This window comes from Lithobates pipiens, unplaced genomic scaffold (assembly GCF_037356315.1).
Source record: "Lithobates pipiens isolate NorthernLeopardFrog02 unplaced genomic scaffold, aLitPip1_a1.2 Scaffold_16, whole genome shotgun sequence".
NCBI classification, from domain to species: Eukaryota; Metazoa; Chordata; class Amphibia; order Anura; family Ranidae; genus Lithobates; species Lithobates pipiens.
The window spans coordinates 235,499,995-235,516,586 of NW_027507748.1; the positions used below are offsets into that span (position 1 = coordinate 235,499,995).

At 47.7% G+C, this 16,592-nt stretch overlaps 1 protein-coding gene across 11 annotated transcripts in view; it reads right to left on the reverse strand.

The window, feature by feature from the left end:
• Positions 1-16,592, reverse strand: part of LOC143982457 (zona pellucida sperm-binding protein 3 receptor-like) — a 633,312-nt gene that overhangs the window by 236,858 nt on the left and 379,862 nt on the right. For 3 of the 11 annotated variants that reach the window (XM_077481177.1, XM_077481176.1, XM_077481178.1), the window contains one exon: positions 4,624-4,709. The exons of the other annotated variants lie outside the window; for them this stretch is intronic. In XM_077481177.1, coding sequence (XP_077337303.1) covers positions 4,624-4,699 — 76 coding nt within the window. In that variant the 5' untranslated portion in view covers positions 4,700-4,709. The remainder of the gene's footprint in view (positions 1-4,623; positions 4,710-16,592) is intronic. 11 annotated transcript variants of the gene reach the window in all.

Genomic DNA, 16,592 nt, shown 5'->3' on the forward strand with positions numbered 1-16,592 from the left:
CCAATCCGATGTCAGAATGACTTGAAAACGCTAACCGCCCTGGTGGAGTGCGCCGTAACAGAGGAATGAGCTTCCTGATCCTTAATGGCATAAGCTTGGACAATCACCTGCCAAATCCAATTAGAAACTGTGGCAAAATGGGCTGCCAAGCCCTTCTTCATACCATCCGTGAGCACAAAAGAGAATTGGACCTCCAAAAAGCAGCAGACTCAAAAGTACGCGAATCATGCGAACCACCTCAGAGTACAACAGCCGAGGACACAGAGAAGGTAGGACAAGGTTTTCATTCAAGTGGCTATCTGAGACCACCTTCGGCAGGAAGGAGGGGGGAGGCTGAAGCATCACCTTGTCCTTGTGCAGACCCAGATAAGGTGGCTTACAGGACAAAGCCGCCAACTCAGACACCCTCCGACCCGAAGTGTCAGCTACCTGGAAAGCAACCTTCTGAGAAAGCCCAAGCAAGGGACCATCCCGGATGCTCTCAAAAGGGAGGCTTCTGAAGAACAGACCGCACCAAATTCAAGTCCCATGGTGGCAACGGGGAACGCACAGGGGACACCACATGGCAAACCCCCTGAATAAAAGCGGGAACAAAAAGAACTTGTGTCCAAGGAACGTTGACAGAATACCGCCAGAATGGAGACCTGACCATTGATGGTGCTCAATGCAAGCTTCTGATCAACCCCTCAAAAGAAGGCCAACACCCGAGCCACGAGAAAGAGCAAAAAAAGGAACCCCTAAGCTTTGCACCAACTGATACAAAGCTCTCCAGGTTCGATGATAAATCTGGGAGGTAGACTTGCAGGCCTTTTGCATAATCTGGATCACTGAGCCAGGCAACCCCATGTCCTTTAGAACAGGGGTCATCAACCCCCGGGCCGCGGCCCACTGCCGGGCCACGGCCTGCTTGCAGCCGGGCCGCGAAGGCTGCACTGTATCTGATGAGCGGCGGCGGAGCAGGCAGAGAGATGACATCTCTCACCGTCCGCCCGCATCACCACTGTTCCACTCTCACAGCGGGGCCGCTATACGGAGGCGAGCGAGCAGAGAGATGAGATCATGAAATGACAAGCTGCATCTAATAGCAGGCGACCTCGCAAATGACAAGCTGCATCTGATGGCAGGGGACGTGGCAAGTGCTTTAGAACCTGGCTTTCAATAGAGGTCAAAGCCAGCGATGATCTTGAAGAGGTAGCCGCCAGGGAGCAGCCGCCACTAACCGCACCACGTCTGTGTACCACGGGTGGCAAGGCCAGTCTGGAGCCACCAAGATTACTGGGATCCTTTCGGCCTCTATCCTGCTTAACAGATGAGTAATCAATCGGAGGAGCAGGAAAGCATAGAGGAGATTTTACTGATGCTACAGTACCAACGCATCCGCTACGGGATTCAGCAATCTTTTCATGAATCATGGAACCTTTCGATTGAGACAGGACGAGAGAAGATCCAAGTCTGGTGTCCCCCAGCAAAGGCCGAGCTGATGGAACACCTGGTGTAGATGACCACTCACCCCTGATCCAGTGCCTGACAGCTGCGATAATGTGCTTGCCAATTATCGACCCCTAGAAAATGTGTGTTGTGCACAGAACCAAAACAAACCTCACACAGCATGTGATATGCCTCCAGCAGCGCTGCTGCCCTTCTTGTGCCCCTCAATGACTGACATACGCCACCGCGGTGGGTTTGTCCAACTGTATCCAGGCCGGCAGACCATGAATGATTTCCATCCAATGAGTAAGCGACAAAAGACTCCGCCCCAGCATCTGTTGTGACCACAGTCAACCAAAGGGGGAAGGAAGGACTTTCCACACTGTAAGGCCAATGACCTCAGCCACCAGATCAAGAAGCCCTTGGCGACCGCCCCAGGAAGATCTGTTCCATTTGGATAAGATTTCCTTCTGCAGGGTTCTTGTATGGAACAAGGTACGTACAGGACCCAAACAAAAAAAAAAAGCCACCATCAGCCTCAAAGCCCACATGAAAAAAAAAAAAAAACAGCTGCCGCACTGCTGACCAGAGTTTCTATAATTTGTCCTATGGGAGGAACACCTTCGCCTGCTCTGAATCGAGAATCAGTCCCAGGTACTCCAAGCACTTGAAAGGAATCAAAATTGACTTCCTTAGGTTTGGGATCCAGATCTCCACACTGTCCCACAGGGACAGGACCTTGATGAATACCCAGGCAGCGAAGGCCAGGCTGAAAGGTAGCACTACAAATTGGTAATGCGCATCCGTGATAGTGATGTGCAGGTAAGCTCCCTTGATCTCTATAGATGCCAGAAAGTCTCCCTGGTGAAGGGAGGCCACTGCCGAGCAAATGGACTCCATTTTGAACTTGTGGACCTGTACAAAGGCATTTAGGTCCTTGCGGTCCAGGATTGGGCAAACTATGTCTTGGGAACAGTGAACAGATTAGCGTAAAACCCCCACCTCTCCAACTGGGGCATGGGAACCATCACGTCTTGAAGGATCAGGCCCAGCACAGCCCTGTACAGAGCCTGCAGACTTGGAGGGAAAAAATCTGTCCAGTGGAAAATAAATTAAATTCTACTTTGTAGCCTTAAAGAATGGGATTCTGCTAACCCACTTTGAGAATAAAGGAAGCACAAGGGCCCAGAAAAAAGGCAAAAAGGTATCCCCCCATTCTGGGAATGGACGGAGGCAAACCTTCATGCTGAGGAGGACTTATCTGTGGGTTTGGGTGGCTTCTGGGGCCAGGGATGCTTGGTGCCTCCTGTGGAGGGCCTTGAAGAGTTTGGAGCCCTTTGTCTCAGATACAGGGGAATAAAAAAAAAAAATCAGCTTATGCGCTTCGAAGGTCGATCCTGTCCACCTACATGGTTCTTTACCCTTTTTGGACTGAGGCAGAAAGGTAATCTTGCCACCTGGAAGTTGCTTGATCATATCGCGCAGCATAGCCCTGGAAGGTCAAGTCCGTCACAGCCTTTTTGGAGGTCTGGTCAGCCGACCAACACCTGAGCCACAGGACAGCACTACTGCCAAAAGTTTGCACAGTTTGGAAAGGACTTCAGTCCACCTGCTCTCATTTATCCATCACAATCCATGTACCTCCACTGTGGGGACACTTATAAGTTAGTGTTAGGTATCACAGATACCAGGGTGCCTTGACAAGGCTCTGTGGCTTACACATGCATTTGCAAATGTGTGCAGACTAAACCCCTGCTTTTAACACATCTGTTAAGACAGGTTATTTGGTTGTCTGCAGGCTGGTCAGTAAATTAAGCTTGGTTTTTCCCTTGGATTTATCCTTGGCCTTGTTTATGCGAGATATCAACTGGGTCCACAGAGATTGTGGGACCGGCAACTGCAAAGTCAACTGGTGATTTTGAAGTGTTTTTTTCCCCAGGAGTTCAACAGAGGTTTCACAAGAGTTTTTGCGTGTGTATTAAGCCTCAGGAATTTTTGTTCCCTGGGCTTGGCAATGGGAGGCTTGACAGCCAACATGACATCGGACGGTGTGTGGGGAACCCGGGAAATGCCATTTTCTTACTGTACCAGAATTTGTTCTTTGCTGTTCAAATGTGTGTGTTAGATTAACAATGTTTTTCTTTTGCTGCACAATGGCAATGGTCTCTTTATATTCCTTACGCTAAAGGGAGGGCTGAACAGTGGAAGAGATTAACTGGTGAGGGAAGAATCATCAGAGGGGTGCCAAAGGCCTTGCAACCCCAATGCCCACAGACATTATAAAACCTAAATAGGTTATTTAAATCTAGCGATGATTGCCCTGTATTTGTCAACGTGGTGTAGTAATGAGGAAGTGGAAATACCCGACATGTGATGGATACATTTACTGAAGACATGTTTGAGATGTCCATATACAGTTTATTTATACACTGAGTGTTGGTGCATGAGGATATTTTTCACATGTAATATACTGTATGTGTATCACTGAACTTATATGCAGTTTATTCTTATGTTGTAGATTTTTTTATTTGTGCAATACAGAACTCTTATAGTGTTGATATATCGCTTTTAAATGATTTAATCTGGGAGATAGAGATTTATCTAGCAGCTCTAACTCTAAGTGAAGACCAGGGAAATTACTGCCCATGATCTGACATTCGCAGCAATACCTCACATGTGCAGGCAATTCACCTTTACACTGTTGCTTTAAAAAAAAAATACAAATGTAATCTTTTATTGCTGTCACAAGGAATGTAAACATCACTTTTGACAGCAATAGACATGTGACAGTTACACTTTATGGAGGGATCTGCGGTCTAAAAAGACCCCAAATCCCTCCCTCTGCCCTTGAAAGCATTTAAAAAAACACCAAGATAGTAATTGTTGAATACTTTTTACTTTGAAAAAACGGCACAGTTGACACCTGGGTAAACCGGAAGTAATGCCATTGCTTCCATGTTTCCATAGCAGAGACCTGATCAAAGTCGATCTCGGGTCTTCCGGTGGGACGGAAGAGCCTGAGAGCTGTGGGAGGAGGTTGTTCCATCTCACTGCTTGTAATGGCAATCAAGGTGGTAGATAGAGAAATATATTTTGTGCAAAAACACAGATTAGAAATAAAAAATAAATACAAAAACACACACAATTCAGAACGTGCAACTGATGGAAAAAATAAAAAATTAAAAAAAATCTTACCCCAAGTTCCATGAAATAATGTAAAGCAAAGTAAAAATGTAAAGGCCCATCCAAGGGTGTGTGATCCCAAGGTCATATTGACAAATCTGCACAAAAGCAAAAACAAACCATAAAATTTAGCTGACTTGAATGTTTAGTTTTGCATTTGATTTTATCAATAATATACAAAACAGAAAATGTTTAGTATGATATGGTCATCAATATGTCACATACATTTACCTGTAACAGATAAACATGCAAGTCCAAAGGTTTAGGACATGAAAGGGAACAGATATATAGAACTGACAATATTGAGTTGGATTCTCAGAAAAATGCAGGTTTCAGGAATGTCTAACAGGGAAATATGAAGGGTCTGTTCTGCATGCTTGTTCCAGGTCAGTAACTTACAGCAGAATTACTGCTTTGGTGCCCGAATCTACAACCATTTCCAGAGATAGCACGTTTCAGCTAAAGAAATGCCCTTTTCTTGAACTTTAACAGTGATCATTTTAAACAAAGCATACTATAGATATCAAGTTCTTTAACTAAGCTAGATATGCTGTAAGAACCCTTTCACCCTGAGGCGCTTTTCTATGTATTCTATTGATTCATCTGGTTTTGGTTTTGCGCTTCATATAAAGCCCCACCATTCCCCTCCCTTTTTTCTATGATTCAAGGATGGAGACATACAAACTCTGTAGCAGTCAAATCCTACAAAGTAAAAATATCTGACGATAAACCCCCCCCCCCCGCCCCGGTTTTACTTACCTGAGCCATTGGCTCGCGCTACTGTCAATCACATCCAATGAGGCGGTGCGCCGGGGGGCAAAATTGACATTTTTTCCCCACAAATAGAGCTTTCTTTTGGTGGTATTTGATAATCTCTGTGGTTTTTATTTTTTGCGCTATAAAGCAAAAAAAAATGGAGCGACAATTTTGAAAAAAAAAAAAAAAAGAAAAAAAAAAAAAAAAAAAAAAAAGGTTGTACTTTTTGCTATAACAAATATCCCCGATTAAATTTTTTTTTTTTTAAAACGCAATAAGTATATATATTTATTGGTTTGCGCAAATGTTATAGCATCTATAAAATAGGGGATAGATTTATGGCATTTTTATTATTTCATTTTTTTTTTATTAATAATGGTGGCGTTTATCGTGACTGCAACATTATGGCGGACACATCAGATACTTTTGACACCATTTTGGGACCAGTCATTTATACAGCGATCAGTGTTATAAAAATGCACTGATTACTGTGTAAATGACACTGGCAGGGAAGGAGTTAAAAACTAGGGGATTATCAAGGGGTTAAGTGCGTCCTAGGGAGTCATTCTAACTCTAGGGGGGATTGTCTCACTAGAACGTGACAGATCTACTGCTTCCTCTCATTGGGAACAGTGATCTATGTCATGTTGCTAGGCAGAACAGGGAAATGCCTTGTTTACATTGGCATCTTCCTGTTCTACTGCTCCATGACATGATCGCGGGCCACCGGCGGACACAGAGTCCATGGGACTCGAGGACACGCTCACGGAGTATGCGTCCAGCGCGCGCTCACAATCCCACCATTTAAAGGGGATGTACCTGTACACACATTTGCCCAGCCGTGCCATTGTGCCAACGTATATTGTCGTGCGCTGGTCGGCAAGGGGTTAAAGGAGCCGACGTACAATCACATACTGGTCGGGAAGTGGTTAAGGGTGTGCACACTTATGCAACCACATTTTAGTTTTTTTTATTCCCCCTCAAAGATTTCAGTTTGTTTTTCAATGAAGTTTTACAATTTATAGTTCACATTAACCACTTCAGCCCCGGACCATTTTGCTGGTCAAAGACCAGACCACGGGGCGTGGCCTAGACATGGAGGGATAGAGACGTGCACCGCTCGAGCTCCCGGCCGTCTCTCACCTTTTCGGATGATCTAAGCAGTTAGACCGCACTATGCCCACCTCAAAAAAGAGGACCACGCAGAGGAAAAGTAAATCTACCCGACCACCGACTCCTTCACCACATTCGGGGGATATTGGGAGACTTTTTCAACTCTCTCATCACCGCTCATCGGGACCCAATATGGCGACAGCGCGAGACCACGTGGACGCTGACCGCGCTGCCTGCTCCTCGCCGGACCTTGATTCGGAGGCTTCTCAGGCTTCCCTGCCTGCTCCGTACCTGGGAACACCCCTGGCGACCAACAGTGCTGCCCCGGACGCTATGGAGACCCCTCGGCAGACACTGCAGGTAGACGCGGAGCTCCGCTTGCTGCTACAGGCGCTCTCTACGAAAACCGACATTGCCACCCTCATAGACAAGGTGGAAGCGACTCATCGTAGGGAGATGGCTCTCGTCAGAGGGGAGGTGAAGGACCTGGCGACTAGGGTTTCTGGCGGAGAGCATTTCCTGACGGCCCTGGAGCAAAGTGTGGCAGCAATGGAGACCTCACAAGAAGCCCACATGGATATGCTGCTCTCACAGCAATTGTGGCTGGAGGAGATGGAAGACCGCAGCCGCAGGAACAACCTGCGGCTGCGGGGGCTACCGGAGGCAACGGGAACGGAGGATCTAGCGGATACTGTCACCGCGATCTTGCGCAGTATTCCGGGTGTGGAGTTGCCGTCCCGCCTGGAGTTCGACAGAGTGCACCGTGCTCTGGGCCCCAAATCCGCAGATCCGGCTAGACTGCGAGATGTAGTCTGTCGGCTACATCATTATGGCCACAAGGAAGAAGTTCTGCGGAAGTCCTGGGAAGCCCCAGCCATGGAATTTGATGGAGCAGAAGTGAGGATCCTCCCGGACATCTCCCGTGCCACCCTTCAGCGGCGTGCTTTATTGAAACCCCTGCTGGACCTTGCACGCCGTAGTGGTGCTACGTACCGATGGGGCTATCCACTGTGTCACATTTAGGAGAGACCAGAGATTCTTCTCTCCGTACCATGGATTCCCTACCTGCTCTATTCATCTTTCTGGACGTGGAACCTATTACAGTCCCGAACTGGCTAGCATCTCTGCCCCACCCGCAGGGACTGGACCCAAGACGTGGACGCCGTGGAGACTTGCCACCCAGACAGCAGAGAAACCGCCGCAGACCCAGAGCGCCCTCGGGGGAGGACTCCCGAGAGCTGTAAGGTAACTTTTGACTTTTCATTCCCTTGTCCCCCGCTCCCCCCCCCCGCCACTGCCATTGCCATCACCGCCACCGTCAGTTGTGTCATAACACCGACCCGAGTTACAGCTGAGGCCTGCGCTGCTGACACTCTTCTCAGTTGCCTTTACGCTGATACCCTGGCCCCCCCTCCTAATCACGGAACTGTTAATGGAGCCGCTTTATGGAGTACCTGTCTGGGAAACCGTGCCTCATGTTGCGGCTCATCTCCTTATGCCGGGACATACGATGGGGCGCGAGACACCGCTCTTGCTCAGCCGGCTATACAGTGCCCCCGGACTGTTCACCGCGGTTTATGTCATGGATTTTGCTGCCCCAGTCTGCCACCGCCTGCACTGCTACAGGCCCCTTTCTAGGGGCCATTGCACCTTTCTGACTTCTGTACTATGCCGGGGAGAACTGCCTGCCAGGACCCCACTGCTGTGGCAGCATTATTTAGCGAGCAGACTGATTCCCCCCCGATATGCCGGCCAGTTCTGCCACTGCCTGTGGCGAGGGCGACCAGGCCCCGCGGATGCACGACGACGGAGTGATGCACCGGCCAGGATGTTCTAGTAACCGGCCCGGGAGGAGTTTCCATGCTCAACCGATACTCGTTGCCCCGGAGCTTGGATGTATGCCAGCCCTTGAGTGTATTGAGATGCTCCGGGACCTAGTTGAAGTATTTTCCGTGAGGGTGGTGCCTTTCATTTCATCTTATTTTATTTTACTACGTTTTATTTTCTTAGATTTTATTATTGTTACGGTTGGGAGGCCACATCTGGCCGTGTATCTCAGTGGGCGGCACCCGCTGTTTGCGGGAGATGGGGGGTGTTCAGGGGCGGGGGGAGGTTGTGGGATTTTGGGGTAATGCTGGCTGTATATGTGCGGGACGAGCTCGTTACCCGCCCTAGATACGGTATGGACTGCTAGACGTATAGTCTGAGTTGCTGCTCATTACTGTTTCTCTCTGCTCTCTATGTATGGTTTACTTGAGGTGATGTGCACTGTGCACCTACGACCTACAGGAGGTGGGGGACGGCCTGTGGAGCTGGCTACCCAGTTTCCTGTCCGATTCACCCCCCCCCCCAATAGGCTGGCATATTTCGACGGGGGGGGGGGGGGGTACGGTTTATTCCCCCCAGGGCATTATATGCTCTTAATTGCTCTGTAGGGAGACAAGGGCAGTAGGCCCACTCCCGTGTTACGGCTTTCTGTTTCTTTTTTCCCCCCTCCTCTCTATTTCCCCCCTCTTCTCTCTCCTCTCTCTCTACACTTGCACCCGTTTTCGGGTTTTCCTTTCTCCGTCTCTCCTTTTCTCTCTTCTCACTTTTTTCGCTCCACCCCTCCTTCTGGACCCTTTCCCCCCCCCCACCCCTACCTTGCTCTGGTCCCTCCTGAAGCCTCCCTCCCTCCTCGCCGACCCCATCAGCCCCCCCGTGTTCCCCCCCCTCCTCCCCGCCCCCCTCTTCTCTGGTTGGGTGGTCCTCCCGATTTGATTATGTCGGTATCACATGTGAACATACTGTCGCTTAACGCGAAGGGCCTTAATACGCCTGAAAAGCGACGCATCCTCCTAGCTGACCTAAAAAGATTACATGCTGATATTGCTTTTATACAGGAGACACATTTCAAACCAAATGCACTGCCATACCTGCGCAATAGACACTATCCGTGGACATATCATTCGGCCAACCCACTAGCTAAATCCAAAGGGGTCTCCATACTTCTCTCTGGCAAACTCCCGTGGCAATGCCAGGGATCCTTGTTGGATCCTTCTGGCCGGTATGTTTTTCTTAAGGGGCTTCTTGGCCACATACAAGTGACCTTGGCGGCTGTATACGCCCCTAACGAACTTCAAGCCACTTTTCTAGAGAGAACCATGGAAAAGTTACAGGAATTTAAAGTTGGGCAATTATTGCTCGGGGGAGATTTTAATGCCCCGTTGATTCCATCAGTAGACACTTCGACTGGTAAGACCTCCATGCCGATCGCTCAGCTTAAGCGCATTGCGAAGACACTGCACGACTCACAACTTATTGATGTCTGGAGGCTCCAACATTCTGGCAAACGAGACTACACGTTTTACTCCCCCATGCACAAAATTTATACCAGAATTGAATACTTTCTGATCCCCCACTCCCAATTACATGCGGTTGAATGCTCCTCCATTGGAGACAGGACATGGTCGGACCATGCGCCGATATTCCTCACTTACAGACTGTCTGACGCATCCTCCTTGACGCATAGATTTTGGCGCCTAAACGAAAGTCTCTTACAAACTCCGGAAGTTCGGGATGATGTCACCACGACATTGCGTTGCTATTTCCAGGAAAATGATCTCCCGGGCTGTACACCGGGTGTTCTGTGGGAGGCTCACAAAGCAGTAGTGAGAGGGGTCCTCATTAAGCACGGAGCGTGGATAAAACGAGAACGCACCAAACAGCTGGACCAGCTATTAGAACAGCTACACGTAATGGAGGTCAGGCACAAACACGCACCCACACGGTCCTCTGAAAACGACTTACAAACCATCAGGAAACAAATTACAGATATACTTCATTATAGAGCCAAAGCTGCCATTCAATCTTGCCACAAGATGACTTACGAGACGGGTGATAAATGCGGGAAACTACTGGCGAGACTGGTCCGGGAACGTAGACTTTTGACATATATTCCCCATATCGTGGCGCTGGGGGGACGAAAAGTCCAATTGCCCATGCACATTACCCGTGAGTTCAGAAATTTCTATTCAGAACTGTACAATCTCCAAAACGCACCCCCCACCTCAGACGGCCTTGACCGCTTACATTGAGAAATCCCAATTGCCCTCCTTATCACCAGCGGTTAGAGAGGAGCTGGAATCCCCCATTACTTTGACAGAAATTCACAGAGCTATAGGGACGATGAAGCCAGGGAAAGCTCCGGGGCCGGACGGCTATACACTGCAATACTATAAAAGACTGTTGGACCTGTTAGGACAGCCCATGCTTACATTGTTTAATGCCATAGGGACGGGCGGGGAGTTCACTAGAGATTCTTTGACTGCCCATATCTCGGTGATTCATAAAGAGGGGAAGGACCCGGCCTCCTGCGGTAGTTACCGGCCGATTTCTCTCCTGAATATAGATCTCAAAATTTACACCAAGATCTTGGCTACCAGGTTAGCAGGCCATCTCCAGCAGCTAATTCATTTGGATCAGGTTGGATTTATTCCCTCCCGTGAAGCCTGAGATAGTACCACGAAGGTGCTTAATCTGGTTCATGTGGTGAGAAAAGCGGGAGCCCCGTGTGTCCTGTTAAACACGGATGCTGAAAAGGCTTTTGACCGTGTGAACTGGCCATTTATGTTTGCAGTGCTCCGGCATGTGGGATTGGGAGACCGGATGATTGCTCGTATATCTGGGGTATACTCCAATCCGACGGCCCAAGTTAAAGTTAATGGGACACTGTCAACTCCCTTCCCGATAACCAACGGGACGCGACAGGGTTGCCCACTATCCCCTCTCCTGTTCGCATTGTCTCTAGAACCCTTTTTGGCCACGATCAGACTGAACCCTGACATACAAGGAGTAGTTGTGGGGGGTTCGCAACAAACTCTCGGCATATGCTGACGATATGCTCTTCACATTGACTAACCCCAGCATCTCATTACCTAACCTGCTCAAAGAGTTTGAGACATACGGGAAGTTATCTAACCTAAAGATCAACTTCACCAAATCAGAGGCCATGGGGATACTGATACCACCACGATTGCTCCCCAATCTACAATCCAACTTCCATTTCAAGTGGACGACGACCGCTCTGTCCTACCTAGGCACCAACATCCCTCCGGACCTATCGGACCTGTATACATGCAATTTCCACCCCTTGTTAACAAGGGTACGGCTGCTTTTGGACTCATGGCACAAAAGGGACACATTCCTGGTTCGGTAGATGTAATTTACTGAAAATGTGCATCCTACCCAAATTCTTATATCTATTTCAGACTCTACCGATCAAAATCCCACCTGCATATTTTAAGCAGGTACAGGCACTGTTTACCCGCTTTGTTTGGGCACAAAAGCAGCCTCGGATACCACGATCCCAACTATCACTTCCGAAACAGTACGGAGGTGTGGCGTTACCAGATATCAAACAGTATTATCGCGCCTCTCATTTGAGTAGGATGATTGATTGGGGTCGCAATCTAACCTCCAAATTATGGGCCCAAATTGAGCAACACCAGTGTTCAGTCCCATTAAGGACTGCTCTTTGGTGCAGGGAAGCATTACCGAAGGAAGTGAAAACCCATCCTCTTATAGGCAACACTCTCTACCAAGGTGAGAAGGCGGCACTACAACACTCCCTGACGACCGCGGCGTCGCCTTTGGCACCAATCCTTGGTAACCCTAGGCTCCCGCCGGGTCTACCGACTATGCAGTTCCGACAGTTGCGAGACTCCAACCTTACTATGGCCTCTCAGTTTGTAGCACGTGAGAACTGGGTTTCTATTTGTGACCTTATGGACCCCATGGGTCCCTATCGTCTAGATTTTTGGAGCGCCGCACATCTACATCACTTTCTTCAGTCCATCTCAAACCCCTCGGACTATTCCAGACCGCTGACCGTGTTTGAAGAATACTTCTCTGACACGGAACCAATCCCCCGACTCCTCTCTAAAATGTATTTATTACTGAACACCCCACCACAACCGCACTGTATCTCAAGTCTTACGAAATGGGAAGTGGATCTAGGTTGCACCTTCACACCCACCCAAATTGCACAGGTTCTGCGGTTCGCCCTGAAGTCTTCCATATGCACCAAAATACAGGAGACGAATTATAAAATTCTCACGAGGTGGTATTTAACACCTAGCCGCCTTCACCTTATCTTCCCAGACACGCCTGAACATTGTTGGCGCTGTGGGGAGGATAGAGGTACGATCGATCCTACATATCTTTTGGTCCTGCTCCAAGCTCACGGACTTCTGGACGGCAGTCCGAAATATATCCCAAAAATTCACGGAGTGGCAAATCCCGAATGACCCGGCGTTCTTCCTATTACATATGTCGAACCTGCCCCCTAGGAAATATACTCGGTCGATATTGCGCCATCTCACCAATTATCCCCCTGCTCTGGAAGCAACAAACTCCCCCTACCGTGGCAATGTGGCTGCGGAAGGTGGAAGATATTAACAAAATGGAAGATTTGATAATGACTGCCCAGGATAGGCAGGAAATCTACCGAAAGACCTGTTCCCTTTGGAATGAGTTTGTGTACTCAACAGAGGGCAAGGCCCTTCTCGGACACTAGGTGGGGACAGGTCAGTTTACAGAAATCCATACAGGGAACGGCGAACCACCACCACTCCCCTCCCCTACTCCATTCCCCATTCCTCCTTCCCTTACCCACCTCTTCCCTATACTCCCCCCCCTCTCTCCTCACTGCCTCCCTATCCTATTCCCCTCCCCTTCCCACATCTCCCCCCCCCCCCTTCTCTTTCTCTTGTTTGTGCACTTACTTCTTACCTTTTCTTTTAATTACGACCCCTAGCCTGCTCACAACGACCTTAACCTATGATCGTGGGCCCAGACCTCGGGGTATTAACTGGACTTGGTATAGCTCTGGACCCCTTGCCGGATCCGGCCAAGGGAGTGCTGTTTCTGAGGTCGACTTACTATTCACAGTGAAATGCACGGTTATTAGTTGTAATACCTGTTACTGTAAGACACGTTCGGGAGGCTGCGACCTTCACTGTATATGTTGTACTTCCCTGTTTTGGGGCTTTACCCCGTATGTGTGAAATGTATATGAATAAAAATTATATTTGCAAAAAAAAAAAAAAAAAAAAAAAAAAAGGAAGAAGAAGACCAGACCACTTTCTGCGATTCGGCACTGCGTCACTTTAACTGACAGTTGCGCGGTCATGCGACGTGGCTCCCAAACAAAATTGGCGTCCTTTTTTTTCCCCACAAATAGAGCTCTCTTTTATTTGTCTTTTATTTTTTGTGCTATAAACAAAAATAGAGCGACAATTTTGAAAAAAAAAAAAAAAAAAAGCATTATTTTTTACTTTTTGTTGTAATAAATATCCCCCAAAAAATATATTAAAAAAAACATTTTTTTCCCTTAGTTTAGGCCAATACGTATTCTTCTACATATTTTTGGTAAAAAAAAAAAAAAAAAATCGCTATTTTTATTGTGACTGCGACATTATGGCGGACACATCGGCCATTTTTGACACATTTTTGGGACCATTGTTATTTATACAGCAATCACTGCTATATAAATGCAGTGATTCCTGTGTAAATTGACACTGGCAGTGAAGGGGTTAACCAGTGGGTGGCAGTGTAGGGGGTTAAGTGTTCCTAGGGGTGTGTTACCAACTGTGGGGGGCTTCATTTAGTGAACACTGATCTCTGCTCCAATCACTTGGAGCAGAGATCAGCGTCACTAGTTGCTAGGCAGAATGGGGAAATGTTTACAACTGCATTTCTCCGTTTAGCCGCGCCGTGAGACGATTGCGGGTATGCCCGCGGCGATCGAGTTGAGATCCGCAACCGGACTCACGGGGGTCCCGACTGGCACGCGGCATTAAAGATTGGACGTACCTGTACGGCAATATGCCTGCCTGTGCCATTCTGCCGACGTACATCGACGTGCACCGGTTAAAAAGATGGAAAAAAGTTATGAAATCATCTGTCATTTTTGTACATCACAAAAACCTGACATTTTAAACAGGGGTGTGTAGACTTTATATCCACTGTATAAGAAAAGCTCCCTACTGAACTTTGATTCATGTATGGTGGCCAGCTTAGGGCTCAGATACATGCCAATATGCAAAAGACAAAAGACACTCTCTACAAGTGAAGTATTATAGATAATCCTTAGCCATTTCCCACCCGTCCACTGCACATAAATGGGCAGGTGGGCGCTTCCTCCTGAGTGGACGTTCCGGAACGTCCTTCAAAAAAGGCAAGGATCTCAGATCGGCAGGAGGGTCCAATCACAGCCACCATGTGATGTAAACCGCCTGGTTTACAGGCGGTTTACATCACATTGGCAGTGTTAAGAGCAGCTGCGACACTTGCCCCTCCAAATGGCTCACTCTGACCAGCCATTTTACTCTTAGGGGAGGATGTCATACTTTGAGATGCTTCTAGGCTTCTGTGTGACTATAGTCTTTCTAGAGCTCTTTTTAGGCGTTTTTAACCCCCCCTTCCGACCATAGCCTTATGCACAAAGCAGAGGTACTACCAGAAGGAATGAGTCCACTGCTTCAGCAATAGTCCAGCTCTGCTGCTGCTATTCATGCTCAGCCTGATGCAGTAGTAAATGCGTCAAAAGGAATGCCTGTGTCACCAAACCTCTTACATGCCACCTTTGCTCGTGTCCCTACGCAGCTTGCAACAGCAACAATGGTGCCTTTAAAAAAAATTGCTTTAGTGGAACTCAGCACAGGACATCTTTATTCATGACAAACACCTTAGACTAGGGCTGCAACTAACGATTATTTTCATAATCGATTAGTTGGCCGATGGTGGAGGAGGAATTGATGTTCATTTTCAAATTGTTGCAAAAACGCATTACCATGCTTTTCTGCAGCTTCTCCACTGAAATATATTGAACCAATAAAGCACTATTTTGCGTTAAAAGTCCCTGACCCTTTCAGACGTGAACGTCTCCCATAGGAAACCATGTAAAATGAACTGTAGTGCATTTCTGCAAAAAAAATAAAAATAAAAAATAATCATAAATGTGAACCAGTTCTAAGATGTTTAGTAACATAATTGGGTTAAAAAACCTAAAATTAGCCCTTTTACAGTAGAAAAAAAAAACAGATAATCACTACTGTAAGGGGTTCTTTTTTTACTGTAGAACAGTGAACTATTTACAGTAGCAATTATTTGCTCTTTTTGTACTATAAAGGGCCCATTTTCATTTTTTTTTAACCCCATTATGTTACTGCCCGATTAGTCGATTATGAAAATAGTAATCGATTAATTTCATAATCGATTAGTTGTTGATTAATCGATTAGTTGTTTCAGCCCTACCTTAGACACTGGCGAAAAACCTGAGGTACTCCCAGTAGTGGGAGGATATATTGGAGTACCCTTTTTATCTTAGGGCGTGCCAGTGTCCATGACCTAAAGGTGGCCTATAATCCACATAGTAACTACTATGGCTCTGTGTCCCGTGATGTACTATTAGAAAAGATTAATCCGCAGTGGGGAGCCGCTCCAGATACTCCAAATCAGGGGTAGGCAACCTCATAACTTCAGCTGTGGTGAAACTACAAATCCAATCATGCCTCTAGGATGCCTGTGATTGTCAGTGTCTTGCAAGGTCTCCTGGGAGTTGTAGTTTCAAAACAGCTGGAGGGCCGAGGTTGCCTACCCCTGCTCCACAGTATGTGAGACGAAAGCAGCTGGGAACGCTGTCAGACTTGGATAGCGACTATGAGCCAGTAGAAAGCAGTGGCTCTGAAATGGAAACTGAGGACGACAGTAACCTAACAAAGAGGCTCAGGAGATATGAGCAGGCATCCACCAGCAGTGCAATAAATTCTGAGCCATCCACCAGCAGCGCAGCACTCCAGGATAGATATGCATCCACCAGAAGTTCTGCAAGTCCTTGTGAGGTGCCAAGCACAAGCAGGACAACATTTATAGAGGATAGGCCAGATGCTAGCAACAGGGCGTCCCATCCACAATGAGGCAGGGCCCATACTAGCCTCCCAGGCAGGCATTCTACTGTATCCAACATGGCTGCCCAATACTTCAGTAGAACCTACAATTCCCCTTTTTACAGCCCAGCCAGGCCCTCAGATACAGTCGGAAAATGGAGCCCCAATGTATTATTTCCATTT